Source organism: Argiope bruennichi, chromosome 4 (genome assembly GCF_947563725.1).
Source record: "Argiope bruennichi chromosome 4, qqArgBrue1.1, whole genome shotgun sequence".
NCBI classification, from domain to species: Eukaryota; Metazoa; Arthropoda; class Arachnida; order Araneae; family Araneidae; genus Argiope; species Argiope bruennichi.
Window position 1 is genome coordinate 99,051,226 of NC_079154.1, and position 25,806 is coordinate 99,077,031.

Sequence of the window (25,806 nt, forward strand, 5' to 3'; positions counted from 1 at the left end):
GAGATGGATATTAAAGAGAATTAAAAATACAACGTCTCACTCACTCACTCACTCACTCACTCACTCACACACACACACACACACACACACACACACACACACACACACACACACACACACACACACACACACACACACACACACACACACACACACACACACACACACACACACACACACACACACACACACACACACACACACACACACACACACACACACACACACACACACACACACACACACACACACACACACACACACACACACACACACACACACACACACACACACACACACACACACACACACACACACACACACACACACACACACACACACACACACACACACACACACACACACACACACACACACACACACACACACACACACACACACACACACACACACACACACACACACACACACACACACACACACACACACACACACACACACACACACACACACACACACACACACACACACACACACACACACACACACACACACACACACACACACACACACACATATATATATATTCTAATGGTGTATTCACAAAAAATTTATATTATAATTAATTCCGTTCAAATGTTATAATAGCAAAAAAACTAAAACAAAAGACTATCTTCGAAATCAATTACAAAAGAATCTACAATTCAAAAACAATACAAAATCGCTTTTATTTATGTTTAGCGTGTTCTATAAGCGACTCAAATTAAAAGTAACTTTAAATATTGTAATCGTTCAATAAACTATATCCAATGCATAGCTTCAATAAAGTATATTCAATGTTTTATCTATTTGAATCAAAAGTCTGTCAAAATTTAAGATGAAAAAATCATTAAAAAAATCTAAATTATTTCAGATACTAAAAGACGACAAAATACAGTAAAATAAAAAATAGAGATATTCTATTATTTTGAAAGATATAAATATTAGAGATGCTATTTAAATTACATAAAACTTCGCCTTTGATTTCTGAATAAAATATCACGTCATTAATATTTTCATACAGGTGAAAACTGCTATTATCTGCCGGATTCTCAACAGTTCTAATTTTATTTAGTAATTTCCAAACTTATCTTAGCTTCTTTCGAATTTGATTCTCAGAAGGGCTATAAGTTTACTTTAAGTGTTCTTATATTACAATGCATAAATAATTTGTATGAATGATGTATGATGTATATTAAATGTGTTATATTACACGAAGTTAATGATTAATCAAACTTTGGAGTACGTTAAATGATAATAATAAATTAAATTTAGTTTCGAAAGTTAAATGAAATAGAATATCTATAATTATTCCAAACAAAAGAAGTTCTTGAATTTTAAAAACATTGCATTAATGCATGAATAAATTTTATTGGAAATTTCTATAGTTTTGAACATAATTTTATTACAGACGAAAATATAGGTCTTGAATTTTGAAATTTTTTTTATAATATATAATTGAATAATATTATATTTTTAATACACATATGATTATCTACGAAATGATTGGTAATAACACTTTCTTCAGACAATAAATGAATTGTTTAGATTAGAATTGTGACAGTTCGGGCATGCGGAAAGTATGTGTAAGAGACTCTAGAGTGCTGAATAAATAATTGATGCTTTCGTATCTTTATGCTCAGATGAAAACAGTTTAGTAACAATAAAGTCCGTGGTTTTATTCTATATTTATTCTGGAAACGAAAGCGCAACTTATATGAAATTAAAGTTATCTGAGTATACAAGACTATAATATGTTGCAGCCAGTTAACTCTTGGACAGGTATAGGCGAGACTTAAAAATTAGCGCCAGCAATATCCGATTCTTTTCAACAAAAATTACATAAAGGATAAATTAAAGTTACCTTTTGTTCAAAGCTAGGGCGCATACAAAACATGTTCATGTTAAGTATTGTAATTCCGTGTAATGAATCCTCAAAATTCGAATGTATGCGCAATCTCAGAAAGAGAACACTAAATTGTCGAATCTTTAAAGAACTGGAGAATAATTTGATCAAAAATAAATTTCCTTACAGAATGCGACTTATTTGAATACATCTTATGGTAAGAACAGGAAACTAGCATGTATACCAGTCTCTCTTATAGGATAGTAATAATAATTTATGATATTCGAACATATGAACTATTCATTGTCGAACTTCTCAATAGTTCGAGCGGACACATAAACATAATATTTAAATCTGCAATGAATAACGCAGCGGTAAACGCGAAACAAGCAAGTTCGGCCAATGCCCCAAAGAGTGTTTGGCAAAATTCTATGGGTATTTTAATGATCTAAGATAGTGTCGCTTTATATTCAAAATCCGTGATAGGAAATGTATTCGTTTGTCACAATTGACTCAGAGAAACTTTCCAAATTCAGAGACATTTAGTTTACAGATAGGTCTGTCATATCTGGCAATTCGAGATCAGATGTAAAAATTTCCTACAGAAATGAACACCATGAATTTTTTTTCCGTATGAAAGGAAAATAAATTCACGAATGGACTATTCAAACATCTTGTTTATAATTTATTGCCTCTAAAACATATTTTATATTTCTGAAACTTGCAGATTATTAACATATAGAAACTTTTATATTATATGGAAATCCGGTATTTTAAATTTTAAAGTAAAAAGTGTTTCAAATCGAAAAATAAGATGAATTTTCTTCTTGACAATGAACATTAATCTTGATTCAGTAGAAATTTTATATACGGATAATGCAAATAGTTTTTTGGATGGAAATTATAATCAGTATACTATGTGGACTGTGGTTAACTATTATATGTGGACTAGAGTCTGTTATTGTGAACTATTATCGATGAATAATAATTTAACTCTAGACTCTTAGAATATTCACATGTTTCCAGTTGGAAAAACACTTTTAATGGTGGAAATAATAATTTGTAAATAAATGTATTTAATGAAAAAAATGAGTCACATTTAAAAAAAACTGTTCTTACTGTGTAAGCACTTTAAGCAAAAAAGTGTCACACTTTTCTGCATTCGAAACTGATCGACATATAAAATTTTGAGTTTTATTATTTTACATCTAAATTATTATTTTATATCTATTATTTTAGATTTATATATCTAAAATTATAATATTAAACGCTTCATGATTCTATCAGGTTTAATCGCACACTTTAAAAACATTTCTTATTTGAAATTAAAGTACATTTATGGTATTTTATTAAATGTGATTAAAAGTACCGAAACATGCATGGGAATTTAGATTTCACTATTTTTTTTTCAGTAGTGCAATTATTGATTCAAACAATATAAAATATCCTTCTTTACGTCATTTAAAGCATTTTAGAAGGAGGATTTAATGCCTATATCTAACGTTTTGAAATTTAACCAAGTTTAGTTTAGTTATATTAATGTCCCGTTGTAAAGCAACACTAGGGCTATTTGGAGACGGACCTCTAATTTTGAACCTCCGTTAGATGACGAGGACGGCACCTGAGCTGGCACTCCCTCTCCCTACCACACAACACCCGCGGGAGGACGTTTGGCCCGGACGTTTAACGTGCACCAGACCTGCTTACACGACGGTTCTTCGGTAAAATCGGGTCTCGAACATGAAACCCTCCAGTTCCGAAGCCGATACTTTACCACCAGGCCACCGCGACCTCTGAAATTTAACCAATGGATGATGTTTAGAGTGAATACACATTATATACCAGAAGAAAATATGTTTAGAAAAAATCCTAAATAAGAGGTTTAAAAAAATATAAGACTAAGGAATTTAAATCCGTTTTTTATAAGTTCTATCCTCTCTCTCTCTCTCTCTCTCTCTCTCTCTCTCTCTCTCTCTCTCTCTCTCTCTCTCTCTCTCTCTCTCTCTCTCTCTCTCTCTCTCTCTCTCTCTCTCTCTCTCTCTCTCTCTCTCTCTCTCTCTCTCTCTCTCTCTCTCTCTCTCTCTCTCTCTCACACACACACACACACACACACACACACACACACACACACACACACACACACACACACACACACACACACACACACACACAAACAAACAAACAAACAAACAAAACAACAAAAAATTAAAATCTCTTTGACAAGAGTCTTTTTTATTAAGGACTGTTTATTTTATTGAATCTCCCAAATTTAGGCTATTTTAGTTTCAAATCCTCTAGATAAGCGATTCTTCATTTGCAGGACACAAAATAAACTTTAAAGTTAAGTGATCCTTTCAAGTAAACTTCAAGTTAAGTGATCCTTAGGATCCTTTCAAAGTCACCTTGAAGCAGCAGAAACTGCCATATTTTCCCTTGCTTGCAAATCCTTAGTCCATGGACTTAGTTTAAATTGGGGCTATTCATAAAGAAAACATAGGGTTGAATTTTTTAAGACTTATTAGTCATCAAATATTTCTAATTAATATATTTTCCATAATAAAGCTCAAATATGAAAAGTTTTATTAGGAAAGCATTATATTACTTTTTAAATATGAAAAGCAATGAAGGTTTTTAATCATAAATGTCTTATTTTCAACAAGAACTCTATTTATCGTCACTTATTGATCAGGAAATGCCTCAAGGGCGTTGAGTCACGGAGAATATATGTCTGCATATTACATAGTGAAGCTTGCGTTTATGTCATAGAAAATACAAATCTGAACAATTTTTAATCCCATTCTAAAAATTAAAATTATGATTAATTCTATGGAAAGTAAATTATGTACTTTTTATTCATTCGTTATTATATAGAAATTGCGAAATAATTGAATATAAAATTTTAATCCGATTCTTATTCTGAAAGTAAATTTGAAATAAATAAATAGATAATAAATTCGTAATAAATTGAATAGAGAATTTTATTTAGTCATTCAGTCTTCTGTTTATTATTTGATTAACTTTGTGGTGCAGATTCGAAATTATAAAGCCTTTGGGTATAGACAGCAGCAGCACTCTTATATCAATATGCAAAAGAGGATGCAAAGGAAAGATACAAAAGGGAATATTATTACTTTTAAGAGAATGGAGATAGCGAAATTTTGAAACTTTTATCAGTGTGTTTATTACCAAGTCATTAATTTTTAAAGAACTTTCGAGAATCACCTAAGAAATGATTAGCTTAAGTTTTAACTGCATTCCTCGAGAAAGTTAACAAGTGCAGTATGGAGTTTCGGTATTATATTATGTGTTTAAGCTCAGTGCTGCTGCTTTGACACAAGAGATGAACATTTCTTGGCAACACTAGTTTATGGATTAAATTTTTATAAGGGTTTAAATGTTTTAAATGTAATAATTATAGATTAAATGATCGATAACTGTTTACATATAAACAATTAAATTCCCATTTATATTTAAATTCGTTTCTTGGATTTCCCATTGGAATTTCTGCGAACACACAATCTTACTAATATCAGCCACACATTCCCAAGCTGCTATTCCTCTCACTTCACTTCATTTCCTTTTTGCCATGGGGCTAGAAGAGATTAGGGACATGGCACTCACATTAAATAATAATGATAAAGTCAGCATTATAATATTTTGCTTTTGGAAATTTTTTTAAAAATATGTTTTTATTTCATCCTTTAGTTTTGGTTATTTCCCCATTAATTAAGTTTTATAATAGTAGGTACATTCAATACACAATAAGGTAGAGAATATGAGAGGAGGTAATTTGTGAAGGCTAATTCCACGATTTTAAAAAAAATATTTGCCTTTTCATATTCTTTTTTTTGTGTAGTTATTTTTCTTATTTTCAGAGTTTTATAATAAGAAAGTAGAATTAATGAATAATGAGATCGAGGATATCTCGCAATAAATCTTTACTAAAACTCAAAGTTACTGGTAGCAATAGATTTAGCATTTATTATGACACCAATCGCAGAATGCCATGCCATATTTCCAAGTCGCAATAATCATGCCAGTGCAACAAATATCCTTCGGCTGCTGGTTGAATTCAGAATGTCTTATTCCTTGATTTTATTATCAGTTTGAAACTTGTTTCTCTTTGTGTTTATTGAGTTTGTCAAATTATTTTATTATAATAACCCTATCTCATTATTTATACATTTTTTTATAATAGTTGGTTTTAAAAATTTAGTACTGCATTACATTTGGCCATAAAATCTTACAGGAAAATTTCGAATTATAATCAGAATCAGGAATAGAATCAGAACTCATATAGAATCAGGAATCAGAATCAGACTTTTATAAATCGTCTTTCAAAACATCATGATTTATGTAATGTTATATTGAAAAAGCAAAGTTAGTAAGATCATGCACTATTATATTTTAAGGATGTAGATATAAATAAGAAATGAGCAATTTAAATGACGGTTTAAACTAGTCTTTTATATGAGATTAAAACTATATAATAGAACACTCTAAGTAATCTTCAAACAAATACCTTAGCACTTTTGAGGAAAATTTAAATTTGATAATGAAGAAAGCTAAATTGATTTTCTAATAGTGTACTTAATAATTTGCTCCTTTAAATTGATGCAAAAACTTATATTTACGTCATTTAATGTAACAACTGCAATATATATTGAATGAAATTGATTATTAAATTCAGATTTCCTTTTAAGATTCGATATAAAATGAAAATATAATCTTAATAGCAACTTGAAATTATTTTCATAAATATTAAAATCAGATAGCGTCCTGACAGTCATCCAAATACAAATAGTTTTTCGTCAGTGCTAGGTTATGTAATAAATGGTTAATTATACAATATATAATTATATAAATATGGAAATAATTTATAGTTTATGTTAGAAAGAAATAATAAAGTATTTCAGTTAGTCTAAATATAGAAATATATTTTGATTAAATTCTTTCAAATATTTATGATGGCCAAGATAGATACAATCTTTCACTAATTACTACCTTCACTAATTTACTATCTTCATTATTTTTTTTGTATTTTTAATGTTTCATGTTTTTACATTTTTTTTTTTTTTTTTTTGCTACTTCCAAAATTTTAATTTTTTTATATTTTTTTATTAATTTATTACAGTGTGGTTGTGTGGTTTAAAAATTTTCCCTGTTTAATTGTTTAATATATTTCATTATTATTAATATTATGGGAATGTGCAATCATTTCTTTGCGATACACACTACCAGATGATGCCTCTAGTATGAAATTAAATTTAATTAGTAATAGCATAAATTTTGAAAGTGTTAAAAAGTATCTTTGCATCGAGACATTATAAAAATTTCTAATCTTTATAAATACAAATCTAATCAATTTAAATTAAAGCTAAAAAATTCGAGTTTTAAAAACGATGAATTATAAAAGATCAGTAGGATACTTCTAAGATAAATTTCCATATTTGTCATCTTTATCAATGAAATCTTATTATTTTTCTAATAAATTGCCAGAAAGTAAATAAGTAATTTATCGAAGATGTTAAATTTTTTTAAATATTTTTTTTAAAAAAAGGGGGAAAAATGTATAAAAAAATTACACAGTGTGGTTTCTAAATCCAATTATTTTATGTTTTTGTTTTATTGTAATACAAAATAATTCGATAGGTAATTTATTGCACCTCATTTTTATTTATTCTTTTCTTAAACTAATAATTTCTTTCTTTGTTTTACTAAAATAACAGGATTTAATGTGACAAGATTTTTTTTGATTTAAGGAGGCAGAAAAAGATTACACAGTATGGTTTCTAAATCAAATTACTTAATACCATTGTCTCATTGTCATACAAAATAATTCGATAATCATTTATTGCACATCAGTTTTATTCTTTCCTTAAACTAATTTCGTTCTTCGTTATATTATAACAACAGGATTTAATTGATTGTAAGATGCAGAAAAGGATTATATAGTGTGGTATCTAAATCCAATTATTTCATGCTTTTGTTTTATTGTCATACAAAATAATTAGATAATCATTTATTGCACATCAGTTTTATTCTTTCCTTAAATTAATTTCGTTCTTCGTTATATTATAACAACAGGATTTAATTGATTGTAAGATGCAGAAAAGGATTATATAGTGTGGTATCCAAATCCAATTATTTCATACTTTTGTTTTATTGTCATACAAAATAAATCGATAGGTCATTTGTTGTACTTTATTTTTATTCTTTCCTTAAATCAGTAACTATTTTCTTCATTAAATTCTAACAACAGGATTTAATTTGACAAGTTACATGACAACTCGATTGCTGAATTCCGACGGGTATAATAATTGTTTTTCTCCTATATCCAAGAAAAAGCTTTTAAAAGCAAATCTCCTGCGCATGCTTTGAGAAGTAATAGCGCAAAATAAAATATAAAAAAAAGCGAGGAACGCGGACGTCAAAGCGCTTTTTTAGTGTTCTGGCTTGTCACCTAAAAGTGAAATCATATTATGAGAACTATATCACATATATTTCAAATCATGTTACCGATTTTCCAAAGCTTTTACGTCTACGACCTTTTTAGGTACCGTCTGGAACAACTTTTTCTTCGACACATTTCCGTAAAAAATATTGGTAGATTCTACTTTCTTTCCTACGGATAAGTAAACTAGTTATAAAATGCATGTAAAATTCTATAGTAGAATTTAGAGGAAATAAATGTGATTTTATAAAAAGATAGCGAGTGATTTTTTTAAAATTTTGATTTATTAAATCTTTGAACAGACAATAGAAAATTTTGAGCTGCTTTTTATATTGATAAATATTGTTTTTACTTTAAAAAGTTGCTAGAAAAGTGGCTTAATAAATGCATTACATAGATAAATTAATTTTTCTATTTTTTTTTTTTTTTTTTTTTGCAAATTTCCCCCTCCTCTCCCATTTTTTTTTCTTTTTTAAATATGAAAAATGCCACGAGAAAATATTAGAGACTTCAGGCAATTTGACTTTGATATTTCAAACAGTTTTCTTGTTTTATATCTTTCTGAGACCAAAATTTCACTTCTGGGACTATGTCTAGAAAAATAGAGGAGTGAAATATGACTAGCGATCCTGGCATAAATTTTTAGATTTTATCAAATTTTGGATGTGACTGATCAAAAGAAATATATATCAAGTCAAACTGATTCTTTTCATTGAACTCTGAAGGTTGTCATAAAATGTACAGTAATAAAATGTAAAAATAAATTGAAAAATGGAAGACCATTTGGCAATTTAATCTTTATCATTTGTTTATTATCATTTATTCTCTGTACAAAAGAAATTTGATAAACTTTGATTGTCAAACTAAATGTATGAAATATGGTATGATGTCTTGTCATCAAAATCTTGAGTTTTTATCTAATTTTGGATACATCTGTCCAAAGCAAAAGTGCTTTTCGTTCAATTTGTTTTACTGCATTCTAGAATATAGTATAATACATGTTATGTATTTTATTGGAGAAAATCTAGGTAGAAATTACTGTGGTTTCCCAAAAATATATAAAAAGGAGGATAATACTGGATCTAATCTTATCACTATGATTTTTTTTTTACTTAATAAGAGCAATGACAAATTTGACAAAGAAAGGGGTTACTATAAATATTTAATATAAGGAATCAAATATTTTAAAATTCATAGTAATACTGGTATAAGTAATTTGATTATAATATGAGACCGTCTATAATCTGAAACTTGATTACAAAATTTGTAAAGCAAAGAATTTTATGAGAAAAATAAAATATAAACTAATGAGATTTAAAGTTCTATAAAACCAGAAGCGGTGAATAACCACGTAATTAGAATTTATTTTCTTTAAACTGTCGTTGGAGACTACAAGCTAATCTCAAATGGTATTTCAAATATCATTCAAAGTGTTTTATCTAGACATCAAATTAGACAAAATTAGAATTACCGCAAGGTGGAATTTATGTGCTTCAGCACGATAATGTACATTTTTCATCATAAACTTATACGCCCATTACAGTTCATCAAAAATAGATAATTTTCAAAGGTTTTTTTTTTTTTTTTTTTTTGTCAAATGGAAAATTCTTAGATAATAGAGCATTATTGCTCGATCGTTTCAGTGCCATATAAATAGTCTAATTACATCGAACACCAAAAATTCGAAACAATAAATATTTCTATTTTTGAAAAAAAAATATATTTTTTAATTTATCTATACTTATAATAAAGCTCAATGTGTGTGCGTGTGTGTGTGTTGGCGCTCTACAGGCCAGACCGTTCGACCAACAGCTACGAAATTTGGCACGTGTATACCTTGGAGGCCGGGAATGTGCACCTCGGGGTTATTTTTTCAAATTTTTAATTAGAATTTTATTTATTTAAAAAATAAGCGAAATTTTGGCGTGTTTCTGCTATAACTTCCGAAAATATTACCGCACAAAAACGATTTTTACATCAAGTTAAAGATCAAAAGTTTATCTTTTAAATGATACCAATGTTTTAACCTTAACATTAAATTTCAACTTTTAATGAATTTTTAAATAAATATTTTAACTATATTTTTCAACAATTTTTTTCGTACAAAATAAAAATAAAATTTAAGCTGCACGAGCACGTTTCGCATTCATGGGGAATAAATTAGCTTTTTTCAAAGTGTTGCCATCACATAGATTAAAGCTCCATCTAAAAATAAATTAAATCTTTTTGGAAATGAAATATGCAAAATTATGATTTTCGTCACGTGTCTGTAGGAAATGAAACAAATATGAAACATTATTTTTTTCTAAAAAATAAATTCAAGAAAAAATATTTTATGATATTTTACCCTATCTGTATTATTAATCCAATAAATCAGTTTTATTTTAAGGCAAGTTTTGTTTAATATCAACAGGATATCTATTCAAATAAGGGCCATACTGCTAATTTGTAAACCTTTAGTAATAGACACAGATCTAAAAATGGTCTAAATGGAAAATGATTATATTTTATGTAACTTGATCCAATAAATATTCTAATATATAACGAATTTTTGATTTTACATAAAGCTTCTGCTGTGGAAATCACGTTTAACAAAATGTTTTTGAAACACTAATATTTTAAATAAAAAGAGTTATTTTCCAATCAACAAAATCAATCACTTAAACTGACTGATTTATAAAAATTTGAATATCACTATTCAAAAAAAAAAAAAAAAGAAAAAAAAAAGAAAAAGAAAAAAAAAGCATAATTTTAGATTTTCTATTGATCGTTTTAAAGAAAATACGCCAATCAGCGTTCTCCTTATTATTCAATCAGGTTTCTCAAGATTAATTGGCCTAAGATTATGAAAATGTTGAGTTTTTCTAAATTTTTAACATTCAAAACTTCATAAATCAGTCTTAGTTAATCGTGGAAAATAGAAACATTCATTCATTTATTTAAAATTTGGTGTGTCCAGAATATTTCTCAGAATATGATACCTTACTGCATAAAATTTAGACTTCATAATTTTTGAAATATATTTATAGGCCGGAACAAAATATTATTATTGATTTCATTTCAATCCTTTTGAAAGCAAAACTAAAAACTGAATTTTATGCTGAATCTGAGAAATTTTTGTTGAATTATTACGCAAATTATGAAAAATATTTTGTAGTTCACATAAGACTTAAATACCGAACGATTCTATTTGCAGTACTCATATTCAATAATAATAATTATAATAAATAACAACAAAAATGATAAAATAAAATGCTTGGTTTCATTAAAAAATATCTTTACATTAATTGCAATTTCAGCATTTCCACTTTAAATTAAAGTTGAAGTTTTACCGGAAATGACAACAAATTAGCAAAATATATATATAGTAAATTGAACGAAACGATCTAAACAACAGTATAAGTTTGGTATGACTATCAAAATTTGAAGATTAAAAATGTTTTGTTTGAGAAGCTATTAAGAGACAAGTTACTTAATATATTTAATTCAAAATTGTAGCGAGCGGTAATACTGGTGAACCGGCTGGTCGCCAAAGGCGGCTAGTTCCTTAATAAATTTAAACCTGTAACCATTTTTACTATTGAAGATTTTTCATTTATTTCTTCAAATAATTAATAACACAAACATTAATAACATAATTATAAAATGATTGTATTTATAAAACCTAAAAATGAGTAGATTAATGATCATTAAATCGTTAGTCGACATCTTACAAACAAATAGCAAAGTATAAATACAAACAATAAACAATAAATACAAACAAACATCTTACAAACAATAAACAAAGTATTAAATATGAATAGCAAAGGGATATCCAGATACATATTAATCGATGGAAATACAAAAATTTCACGTATTGGTTAGATATGTTTTCTAGAATAAAGTGACTAGTGAAAATAAAAAATAAATAAATAAATGAATTTCATAATCTATGTAAGAAAGCAAAAATGTAAATAAAAATAGAAATAATTGTACACACCTTAAATGCGCAATACATTTTTAAATAAATTTAGATGGCATAAACAACATTAGTTCAGATAGAACGGGTACACAATTCATACATTTTTAAAAGTGCAAGTAAAATTCATTTTGCTTTTAGAGATTTATTTTGAACAGTCCTGCTTAAAAAATGTATGGGCGTATTTTAAGAATATTCGAATTCACTCCAAGCTTTGTGGTTGGATATTTTATTTCATTTGAATGTAGTTAAATAATTTCCTTAAAAATCAAATTTAATCAATTTTAATGATTAAAAATAAAATAAACTTAATGTCATTGGAAATTTCAAACTATTTTAAAAAGAACTCAATTTCAGAATTTCAAACTATTTTTAAATTTTCTGAAAGTGATTGATTTTATTTGCTATGAAAATGTGATTGATTTATAAATTTGGAATTGTAAAAGTGTCATATAAAGAAAGAACATTCCAAATTGTAATACGGCATGCAAGTGAAAACGATTAATTAATATGAATAATGCGCTCTGAGAGTTTTGGAAAAAGTTATATTTTGAAATCTTTACTTTCAGACCACAAAAAAGGATCTTGGGACAAGATATTCGTCCTAATATAATTGTTTTGCGAATACTTAACGAATGTATCAATCGAGAATTGAAATTAATTGAATTAATTAAGTAATAAAATGTTACGTATTAATACTACACACAATTGTAACAGATAATTTTAGCCAATGAACCATAATCTTATCTCAGGAAATGCAATCCAAAATATTTTTTGGTACTGAATTTCTTAAATCTATAATGTAATTCTTTATCTTTCTAAATAATATTCTATTCTAACAGTCGCCAGTAAATTGATCTTTACATGTCAACAAAAAATAATTATTTTTCAATTAAAAACTCGCAAAGTAATTTAGGTATGTATGCCAAAATTAAAAATTCAGTAACGATTCTTTATAAAATTCATAAACATTAATATTAACATTAAATTAACGCTCCCATCTAATAATTTCTCAGTTTTTCATATTTCAGATTAAAACTGAAGGTTAAAACAATATTCGCAATAATCTAATTCCATGTTATGCACAACTAATTAAATTTTTTGAAAAAAATTATTTGATCTAAGAGTTGATAAAAAATATCTTCTATGTAGACATATTACTTATATTAAATAATTAAGAAGATAATTGTAATTTAGAATCCTGTTAACTTTTTAATGAAAATGAAAGGAAGATGAAGTTATAATATAGTAGACTACTATTCAATGAAAGAATAGTTGCAAAATTAACCATCGTCGTAAAATGAAAAAAAAAACTGTTTAATTTTAATACTTTATTAAACCATAAACAAATTTGTAAAATTATAGTTAAAAACCGATTTTATTCTTTTCAATTTTAGTCATTTTAATTCTAAAATAACAAACAAACCTTTTTGCATAAAATTGTCAATTGTTAAAATCTTCTACAAAATATTGCCTCTTGAACAAAGAAAGTATTATTTAAATGAACATTTCTAAAACTATAAAAAAATAGTACTTTAGTTTCAAAAAAGCAAATGAATATTATAATTGTTATGTATATTATCAACCAAAACGTCTATTCTCTGCTTCTTCCAATGATATTTAAATATTTTATATGAATCTAATTTAAAAATGAAGTTGACTCTACATTATTCGAAAAATTATTATTTCTCAAGCTAATTATTTTTTTTATAAGCAATAACAATTGAATAGAAGTGAAGAATTTGAAATAGTAAGCTTTAAAAATTTAATTTAACGATAAGTCAAACATTAAACTTAGCGACTTCATTTTTGAAAAGAAAGTATTAGATGTAAGTAGAAATTAATCAACCTAATTCCGTTTTTCTGTGGGAACTTGAAGCTGTTTAAAGGTGCACACTAATATATTTAATTAATGTTTAAGTTATTTTTAAGGTGAACACATAATTTTTTCTTGTAGAATAAAGTACTTCAGCTTATATGACTAGAATATCTTCCATATAAGTTAAAAGAAAAATGCTTAAAAATTAATTATTCTTTCCTGTGATTTAAATTTTGCTATCAAAATATAAAAAATTGTTATTTGATTCGATTTGCATTCAAAATTTTTAATTGTAATTAATTTAATGGATCTTTCTTCTTTATCTCTGAATGATTTTTTTTTGTGTGTTTTTTTGTATGTTTTTAACAAATAATCTGAAAAAATAGAATTATATAAAAAAAATATAAATTATTTTCTCAGAAATTTAAATTATTAAATCAATACTATCTGTAAAAATAATTATGAGCCTGTTATTAAGCACAAAATAAAATTAAGCAATAATAAAAAAGTTAAATTAGTTTTTTTCTTATAACTAAAACTATTTTACCAGATGATTCATAGAACATTAAATTCTTTAATAAATAATGTAGCATTTTTTTTTCTTTTAGAAATATTCAATGCGAAAATATTTTAGTTCTTGTTTATTTTCAAAACATTTTATTAATAAAAAATGTATAGATTTTAATGAGATGAGGATTTTTATGTTCTATCTGGTTAAATCAATTTTTCATTTCTCGATGCAACTGTCAAAAATAATCTTTTAAACATTTCAATATTAATTAAAAAATCTTTACTTCCGTTTCATAATTTTTTTATATGTTGTCTGAAATTTCTGTAAAAATTTGAAATTAGTATTTCTTAAATTAAATACATATTTTTTTATTGGGACTATTTATAAAGATTTTTTGATTTAAATTAAAATGTCTTCGTATTTACTGAGGGCATGTTAGTATCCCCAGATAAATTTCTAAGGAATTTTTTAAAAACATCTATAGAAATTAAATGCTTTTATACATCAAAGAGTAACATAAATTTTTCATATAAATTCAGCAGATTGACAAAATTGCAACTGAGGTCATGTTAGTATCCCCTGATAAATGAGAAATTTTTTAAAAAAATATATAGAAATTAAATACTTTTATACATCAAAGAGTATCGCACATTTTTGCTAATAAATTCAGCAGATTGACAAAATTACAAACAAGAATTTTGTAAAAAAAATTCTCTTTATTTGCTATATTAGAAAGGAGAAACTCCTTTTTTACAAACATAAAATCATTTAAAATAAGCAACGTAAGTGATTCAAATTCAATACATATACACAAGCATTCTTCTTTATTATTAATATATATGTATTTTTAATAACTATTCAGTTCTTTGAAGTGTATCATTAAATAAAACAAATTACTATAAAATTTGCATGAATTTGTTTTTTGAAAATAAGTTATCTAAATTCCATATATTCATAAACGTTATCCTATTTGAACAAAATCATGCAAGGAAAAATCCCTCAAATATGATATTAACATTTGCGAAATAAAATAACACTACCAATCTTTTATAAACATCAGTTAAATTTTTTTTATCAATACGATTTTTATTACTCTCGATTTCTTGCATTTTGGATATGTATAAGAACATTTATTATAAAACTTTTCATGGTCTCAAGATGGTGTTTATGATCCTAATTTGGGTAAAAATAGTTTAAAATAGTCACTGTTACGATCGTGTCGAGACACTCTTTGTTGTAGTTCTCGGAAATGGGGAACGTCGCAGCATTTTCTTCTTCCTTTCATATACCCTAAGGAGTTGTATTCTAAAAATACATTAATAAGCGTCTCAAGAAGCTCGCCGTATGTGTCAAGAGCATTTTCCCTATAATAAAATTTCTTGCTTTATATGCAGATGCTTTCCAATACAATGCATTTGTAGACAAAAGTAAAAATGAAATTTAAATCTGGGAATATAGAATTGCTGAAGTTAGATCGAAGGCTAGATTGGAAGGGATTTCCCAGATAAATAGAAAATTTCCTATTTCCTAGATAGATTGGAAATTTAATTTGTAATTGCCTTAATGTGATTTTAGGAACCATTTTTTTATAAAAATATACTACTATGTTGCAACTGGAGATGCATGCCTTAGTTTACTTTAGATATCAAATAGATATTATAATATCATTTTAATTGTTTTAAAATAAATAATAAATTATTTTGTTACTTCCCGAGAAAGAAAATTATTTAACTATAAATTTACGTTAATAATTTTATTAAAATAAATTGAAGATAAGATTAGGTGAATTTTTTTATTGATGTTATCGAAAAATTGTTATGTTTGGAAACAAGTAATTATCTAGATAAATTGCACTATTTGAATCAGTGAATTATTATCTTGAATTAGAAAGCAGTTATAATCACTAGAAATCTTCATCAATTAGAAATGGAAATACGCGAAAACAATATGAATAAATTTAAACAAAATAAGATAAATAAATAAAAGTACAATAATACATCAAATGTTGGATTTAAAAGAACAAAATTAAAGCTATATGGCTTGCAATTTTTTTTAAATAAAATTCTTAAAATTCCATATTTCATTTTGTGCATTGTTCACTGGGAGGAATTTTATTATAAAATTTATTTTTAAAGTTATGTTTAAAGAACTGAATGTTTTAATTTGGTAATTCATTAACAGAGGTAAATGACACAATTTTTATGCTATTATTTTAATTTTTATATAATCTTAAAAAATATAATTATATTATTTTGAAGGAAAAAATTAATTGAGAAGAAATTTTAAAACGAAAGTTTATATAATCAAACTTCTTCGCTATAACTGTACTTTAAAAATGAATGATTCGAATTCTTCAGCTTTCCCAATTTCTTGAAATTTTAAATGAACTTTTAAAAAATAAATCTCCTTAAAGAAATGTGAAGACACTTAAATCACTCTTTCTATCTATATTACAACTATGTACAAATTACATTACAGTTAGATTACTAAAAGACAAAACACGGGTTGCAAATAGCTGTAACGAGTGACTAGAAATATTTTTAAATTTTTTACTATAAATTAATCTTAAATTAATAAATTAATCAATAATCAATAATAATTAACAAATAATCAATCTTAATTAATAAATTAATCACTTAGATGCCTAATTATTTTTAGAAAAATTAAAGAGCGTTGATAACAAAAATAATATCGAAGAAAATTCTATACACTTAAATGTTTAATCTGTTAGAAATTTAGTTTAAATATTAATCTGAAAAAAAAAATAGCAACTTTCATAAAAACTGAAAATTCCCTATAATATATTGATTGAATTTAGATATATTTTATTAAACACCATTTTCCATTACTGCTACTGTTCCCTCAATTTTTAAACCATGTGAAAGTAAATATTTTATTATTAAATGTATTTTATAAAACTTTTACCATTTTCAAATATATGATCGAATTGATGAGTTTTGACAGGTTTCATATTTATAAATAAATAGCAAAAAGTCATGCATATTTCATTGAAAACAGTACCTAAGTCGTTAGTGAATATTTAAGAGAATATTATTCTAAATTTTGTGAAATGTTTCATAAACATTATATATTTTAGCTTTACGGACTGAAAGCATTAAGCAAGTTTACAAGAACTATATATATAGTACAAACAAATTATTCAAGCACGTGTACAGGAACCATATTATATATATATATATATATATATATATATATATATATATATATATATATATATATATATATATATATATATATATATATAGAATATTTTAAACAATGTTATTTTTTTATGAGACTTTTAACGAGTATGACAAGTTTCAAGTTTATAAATATTAAGAATTAATTCATGCACGCTTTGCAGATAGCAGTGATTATAAATTGATTAATTTAATAAATATAATCAATTCTGTAAGAAATCAAGGATGATTAGCTTTTTCATAATCTAACAGGCGTTTATAAAAATTTCTTTTATTCTTATTTTATTGAATATCTGATAGCGATTGTGTTTTGATGTTCTCGTAGTAAAGGATGTATTTTATTTTCAGAACCCGGAAGCCTCTCACATTCACATCCTAAAAATGGAAAGCGGAATCAGTTTTCGTATTTTCTTTGGTCTGTTGGCTATCATGGTCTGCTGTGTGATAGTTTCAGAAGCTCAGATGCCTCCGAGGTATGTAGGGGTTTAAATTTTTAAATATTTCTGTTAATTGCACTAACGAATTATGCTTTAATAGCAATATAAATATCTGTAACTATTATCAGCATAAAAATCTGACTGTAAAACATATTTTAAACAAACGTTTTAATTACATTAATTTATGTAGTTTTAGTTTCATGTATACAAAGAATTCATAGAGAAATAATAATAATAAGTATCAAAACAATTGACGATCAAAATGTAATGCATATCGATGTTTAGAGTTCTCCTAATTTAAAGAGCCATTCTCAAAATGTTATCTGTCAGAGAAAATATAAATCATCGTTCAATAAGAACCCCGTTTATCTCAGTTATGCGAAAAAGAATCTGAATTTTTCCTCATTTAGTATAAACATAAGATTGCATGTTCAAACTAGACGTAAGAAAAAAGACAAATGTGGAAAACAATGATGTTGTTTGTGAAGTGAGAAAATGCTACAAGATAAGCGGATTAAATTTTCATGCATCATTTTCTATAAAATTATAGTTCCTATAAAATTCATCTTGAGATCCATTCACAGAAAAGCTGCCCGTTCGTCTGGGCAAAAGAACATGGTAACTATGACGTAAAACAAATTTGAAGATCAAACATCGGAAATGGTTGTATAACTACAATAATAGATTTACAGCAAGTTTGTCAGAAGAGATATGAAGATCAAAGAAAATCCCGATAATTATTATGCATATTTCAAAAATTTTATATTAAAAATAATAACAAAATTATCATGCCCGTTCTCGAGTTCATTGTCTATTGATAATCCTTCATGACTGGATTGTTCTACTTTTTACACCCGATTCTACTAATCCCTTTTCCTTCCAAAAAAGGAAAAAAAAAAAGGAAAAGAAAAGAGAAATTGTAACGGCACCTATAACAGTATAAATAACATATTAAGTAATGATTTTTCGCCTTAGATTGGCTAGATCGCTGTCGTTAACAAAGGATAAACTCATCAATTATGCAATTTTATCTTCATATTTATCTTCCTTTCTTAACAAGTATATTGATAAATTAATTTAATGACTTAACGATTTCATAGATTTATTATAAGATTTTAGTAAACTGATTATCGTAGATTTATTAAAGCCATAGAAAGAAATACATTTCCATTTTCCTAAAGCAAACATAGTTTATTTTCTTCTTTTAGTTATATTATGGATAGTTCAATTTACTTAGAGTTGTTAATTATTTTGTCAGTGAATAATTTCGGCTAAGTGTTTGTTAATCTATACTTATAATAAAGCTCAATGTGTGTGTGTGTGTGTGTGTTGGCGCTCTACAGGCCAGACCGTTTGACATACAGCTACCAAATTTGGTACATGTATACCTTGGAGGTTGGGAATGTGCACCTGGGGTTTCTTTTTTCGAATTTTTAATTAGAATTTTAATTATTAATTAAAAACTAACTTTCCCGCCAAAAAAATCTTCCATTTTCCCCACCGCCAACTTTTCCGCCAAAAAAATTTCCATTATCCCCAGCGCCAAACGAGAAAGGCTTCAGTTTTTTTTTCTCCCAACAGTAATGAGGCTAGGGTTAAAATTTTTCGGCGGATTATTTCAATCGGTTCTGTTTATTTTCTTAATGTTTGATGCATTTAAAATTAAACATTGTTAATGAATCGATCTTTCAGATTCATTCTGAAGTACTTTTGAATTAAAATAAAACAGAATAAAGGAAATTAAAAATTTCTAATCCGCATAGCTTTACCCCAACTGGCGTAGAAAAAATCACGTATTTGCGTTACGTAACCGGCGAAGAAAATTCACGCATGCGCATTCTGTTCTGATTGTTGCCATGACAACGTTATTAATGGATGATTTAAATTATTTTTGGGTTAGTTGCATGCTTTTGTAATTAAATTGTATTTATGTTAGTTATATATTTTTTGTATATGCTTATAGTTTTAAGTACATCGTTTTTTAAGTAGTTTTTTTTAAAACCTGTTTTTAACCGTTTATTTTAAACGATTCGTTTTATTTTCTTAGTGTTTGATGCATTTAAATTTAAACATTGTTAATGAATCGATCTGCTCATAATGAATCTAAGAAAATTTTGTTGACCAACTCTTGAGATATTACATAAATTAAAAAAGATATTCTTTAGTGCCCATAAAGTTTAAATGCTGAGTGACTCTATTTTCAGTAATCAGATTATAAAAAAAGGCTTTGTTTCAGTAAAAAATATTATTATATTAATTGAAGATAAATTCTTTCCACTTTCATTTAAAGCATAAATTCTACGGGTGCTAACAGAAAATGAGAGAGATACATATTACGTTATGACTGAAGGCCTTTATAATATTATGAATGAATTATATGATAATCAAAATTTGAAGTTTTAAAATATTTTGATGAAGAAGCTATTAAAGTAGAAATTGCATAAAATATTTAATTATTAAAATTTTAACGAACATTAAGATTGGCAAACCGGCTGGTCGCCAAAGGCGGCTAGTATAAAAATAATTAAATAAATCATTAGAAATGAGAATGCTTATTTTTACAGCATATAAAATAATTAAAAATATTCTCACTCTGTGTATTTTATATATATATATATGATCGGAATTTTTTTCCTTACTTTTTGCGATATAACCATTTAGAAGAAAGAAGTTACTGGAATTAATATAAATAGAAAAAAATAATGCAATAATTTTATTGATCATTTAAAGAATTTTCATCCATTTAAAATTTGTTTTAATTAAATGAATTAAATTCAGATTTCTCTTCATTAAATAAATGTAGAATAAATGAAAATAGAGAATGCATGTACAAGTGTATGATTGAATATGCATTCGGTTGAATTTAGATAAATTTACCAAGAAAAGTAAAAATAAATTGATTTATTAATATAACAAAGTAAAATATGCTTTTAATAACACTTATAAAGTAAGGAGACACAAATACACATTAATTACATTATCTAAATCTTAATTATTCTCAAAATTAAAAGAAAATTAAATCATTAATACTGTCATTATCTTGGCACAGATACGAATATTATTTTTCCTTATCTTTTCCTTGTTAATATTGTTTATATAGGAAATTACCAAATGCATACTTCATTCAACAAAAATATAAATTTTCTCCGTATATAAATACCTTACCCTCTAAGATAAAGGTATTTATTACTGATAGTAAACAAACAATATTTTTATTGAATGGTCAATTTTTTTTATTTTGAATTATTTCTTAAATTAATTATTGAAATATAATAGGAAAGCTACGTTTTTCGAAATTACAAGAATTGCATTGTTTCATTGCAAGAATTTCTAATATCTTCTATGGATATTAGAAAGATAGCAGTATCCATATTTAGTAACAAAGACATAGATCATCCTTTACTTTGCTCAACTTTCCAATTTGTATCAACTTCTTCTTGCATCTATCATTTTTACTTTGCTAATATGTAACAATTCTATAGTAATTATAAAATTTGATTGGAAAAGTATCTTATAATTTATTTTTGTACTCACGAGGTTTTAACAAACAATTTCGAAATAAGATTCAAAGAGAAATTTTCAAACCATACATTATAAACTAAAAATGATAAAAAAAGTCACATTTTTATATTTCCGATCAATAAAATAATTATGATAAATTAGTTCTAAAATTTATTATATGCTGATTAAAACGCATTAAAATTAAGAATTTTACTAGAGAAAGAGAGAAAAAATCGGAAAAAGAGAAAATTTTATATTATAATATCTTCAAATATTAAAAGGAAAATTAGAAAAGTTTTTTTAGAAAACACGGATGGGCGAAAAATTTGAACATGTTCTTAAATTAGAGGAAGTGGTCTCCCCAAAGCTTTCTCGGATTCATTCTAATACACTCTCACTTCAATTGTATTGCTGAAAAAGTGTTCAAATCTGCTTTTTAAAAAGATTATGTAAGAAATTTAGCCAATTTTGTCAAAAATGTAGCTATACATTTCGCATATTGAATGGTTTACAGCTAACAGATGTGGTCTGACTTTAGTACCTCAACACATCACTGTATCTAATTTTTTTTATTTTATTTGTACTATTTTGGGATGGATATGCTTAAAAGAGAATAAGCCACTCTCTTAAAGATCTCAATCCGATTCAATATGGTTTAGAAATTTTGATTAAAATTCCCATTCGATTCACCAGTTTGTTGAAAGAATCAACCAGGAGTGAAAAATCAATATGGAATACTGATTGATTCCTAAATATTTAGTTTCCAAAATATTCCTAAATATTCATATTCCAAAATATTTAGTTTCTTTTATACTGGAAAACATTAAATCAGTTCTGAGTTGAATGATATCGTATAATTAAAATCTGTAAAATCGTTTTTATACAGAAACTCACCGTTTATTTTAAAAATTGCATTGACGATTTATTTCTGCAGTAAACAGGAATTTTGCAAATTAGAAATACGGCATATAACAAAAGACTCAGCTTAACAGATATACTTTGACTTTAGTATCACAACATGTCACTCTATATGAAATATTTTATTTGCACTACTTTGGGATGATTACATCTGAAAGCGAACAAGCCACTCCCTGATTGTTAATCAGATCTCTATCTGATTTATTACGGCATAGCATTTTCGATTAAAATTCACATTCGATTCACTCGTTTGTTAAAAGAAACTAATCAAGAGTGAAAGATCTTTACTAACATTCTTTCCAAAAATAATTAATTTCTCATATTTTTTAAAATACTAAATCAGTTCAGATTTGAATGTTATTGTATATTTTAAAACTATAAAACAGTTTTTATACATAAATTCGGTGTTTATTCATAAAATTGCATTTCCAATTTATTTCTACAGTAAACAGGAATTTAGTCAGTTTTATCAGAAATGCAGCTTATAACAATGGACTACATCTTATCAGATCTATTTTGACTTTTGTACGTTTATATATACCTGTGTATAAAATATTTTATATATCTTAGCAGATATACTTTGACTTTAATACCTTTATATATCCCTGTGTCTAAAATATTTTATACATCTTAGCAGATCTACTTTGACTTTAGTACCTTTATATATCCCTGTGTCTAAAATATTTTATATATCTTAGCAGATCCACTTTGACTTTAGTACCTTTATATATCCCTGTGTCTAAAATATTTTATACATCTTAGCAGATCTACTTTGACTTTAGTACCTTTATATATCTCTGTATCTAAAATATTTTTTGCTCTACTTTGAGATGGATATGTCTAAAAGGGAACAAGTCACTCCCTTAAAGAAATCAATCCACTTTATTTTGGCTTTGCAATTTCAATTATAATTCACATTCGATTCACCCGTTTGTTTTAAAAAATTAATCAAGAGTGAAAGATCTAATTGAACAATATTATTTCGAAAATAATCAGTTTACCTTAGGCTTTAAAAAGTAAATCAATTCTTATTTGAATGTTATTGCCTACTTAAAAGTTATGAAATTGTTTTTATGCAGAAACTTAGTATTTGCACTACTTGGGGATGAATATATATAAAAGGGAACAAGTCACTTCCTTAAAGAAATCAATCCAATTTATTATGGCTTGGAAATTTCGATTAAAATTCACATTCGTTTCACCAACTTCGTTAAAGAAAGTAATCAAAAGTGTAAGATCTATATGAACAATATTCTTTCCAAAGTTTCCTATAAAACATTAAATCCGTTCAGATAATGTTATTGTGTATTTAAAAACCATAAAATGTTTTTATACAGAAACTCAGCATAAAATTGCATTGGCAATTTTGTTCTACAGTAAACACAAATAGAATATACTAAATTTCCGAAAACACTATTCAAGATATTTTTTTTTTTTGTAAAAAAAAATTCATTTAAATGCACATATCTATTTAAGGAACAGAAATTTCATTTCCATGGACATTTTATCCAATTTCTCGCCTGATAAGAATAAAATATTTCCCTTCTCGCTAACTCGATAAATATTTTTTTCTGCGACCTTATCTTTGCTTGTCAAATAGCATTCGCAAGTTGTCATCTCAAGATGGTAAATTTCCGAACGTTTCCTTCATTTTTTCCCCGAGAAATCTCAAATCTGCACCATTTACCACTTCCTCCGTAAATACTTTTCACTATTATTCAGAGCACGATGGATCCTTATCAAATTTTTCGTGCAGAGAATAGGACTCAAGAGGAAATAAGGGAAATTCGGCGAGTCACCCATTTTTAAGTTCCTCCGTCGCTAAATCTCTCGGGTAGTTCGTTTCAATTCCAGGAAAGCGAGATCCTTTTCTTAAGCCAATATTCCACTATTTTTGAAAAAGTGAGAAATATGCGGGAGGTGGTTACGGATGTGGAATATGTTTATCGGAATACTGTGTTTACAGATGCCATTTCTTGAACAAATAAAAGTGTGTATTTTGCGTGGGGAAAAAATGCTTCCTTAATGGAGCTACCCATTTTTCAAGCGCATAAATATTTGAGCATGAATATGCTGTTTATACAATGGTTTATTTCAGCATTGAGTTTTTTTTTTTCTAGACGCAAAGAAAAGACCTAAATCTTTTGTTTGAAATAAACAATTTTCAAATCAATTGTATATTATAATAACAAATGACAAAACAAAATTTTGTAATAAAAAATGCTTTTTTTCAAAAATCACTTTTTTAATATGCTTTATTTTTCAAAAATCACTTTTTTAATATGCTTTATTTTTCGAAAATCACTTTTTTAATATGCTTTATTTTTCAAAAATCACTTATTTAATATGCTTGTTTTAAATCACTTATTTAATATGCTTTTTTACAAAAATAAATTTTTAAAAATTTGTCAGTCGCATTAAGTAAAACAAAATCTTATTGCAAAATATTATATATGATTTAATTACAGAATCTTTCATATGTCGATTCGAAAATTACCGATTTGGAAAATGTTTATACCAAGGTAAAAATTAAGAAAATGGAATATTTGCATTAATTAATTATAACTAGAAATTAATAACTAGCTAATATTAATTAATTATTATAACTAGAAATCTCACGATAGTAAACGTATCTGTTTGTCGTAAATTTAATATATCTGAAAGCGAACAGATACAAAAAATTGAAAAATATTAACGTTTCATTGCAAAATTAGATTCAGAAATTTAGTAATTTAGCGTAAGGAAACTTCATTTCAAAATTAAATACTTTTACTTTTTAATATAAAATATGAAATAATAAAAGTTAAGAAAAAGTTTGTAATTTATTTCTATTCTCTTCATTTTATGATTAAAAAGAAATACAATGTATTCAGGGTACATTAATAAAATATATTGAATTTGTTTATCGATATCTAAATATTATATATTTACTTACAAAATATTTAATAAGTTGATTGGAAATTTATCGATGTGGGAAGTATTTATACCAAAGTGAAAATTAACAAAATGGATATACCATTTTGTTAATTTTGCACTTTGGTGTTATATTGTTATAAATTAATTAATTATAACTAGAACTCTCACGTTATTAAATATCTTTTTGTCGTAAATTTAATATCATTGAAAGAAAAAAGACGCATAAAATTGAAAAATACTAACAAT

General features: G+C 26.2%; 1 protein-coding gene across 1 annotated transcript in view; it reads left to right on the plus strand.

Moving 5' to 3' along the window:
• Window positions 1-25,806, plus strand: part of LOC129966617 (diuretic hormone class 2-like) — a 108,474-nt gene that overhangs the window by 54,002 nt on the left and 28,666 nt on the right. The window contains exon 2 of the mRNA XM_056081116.1: window positions 18,137-18,261. Coding sequence (XP_055937091.1) covers window positions 18,170-18,261 — 92 coding nt within the window. The 5' untranslated portion in view covers window positions 18,137-18,169. The remainder of the gene's footprint in view (window positions 1-18,136; window positions 18,262-25,806) is intronic.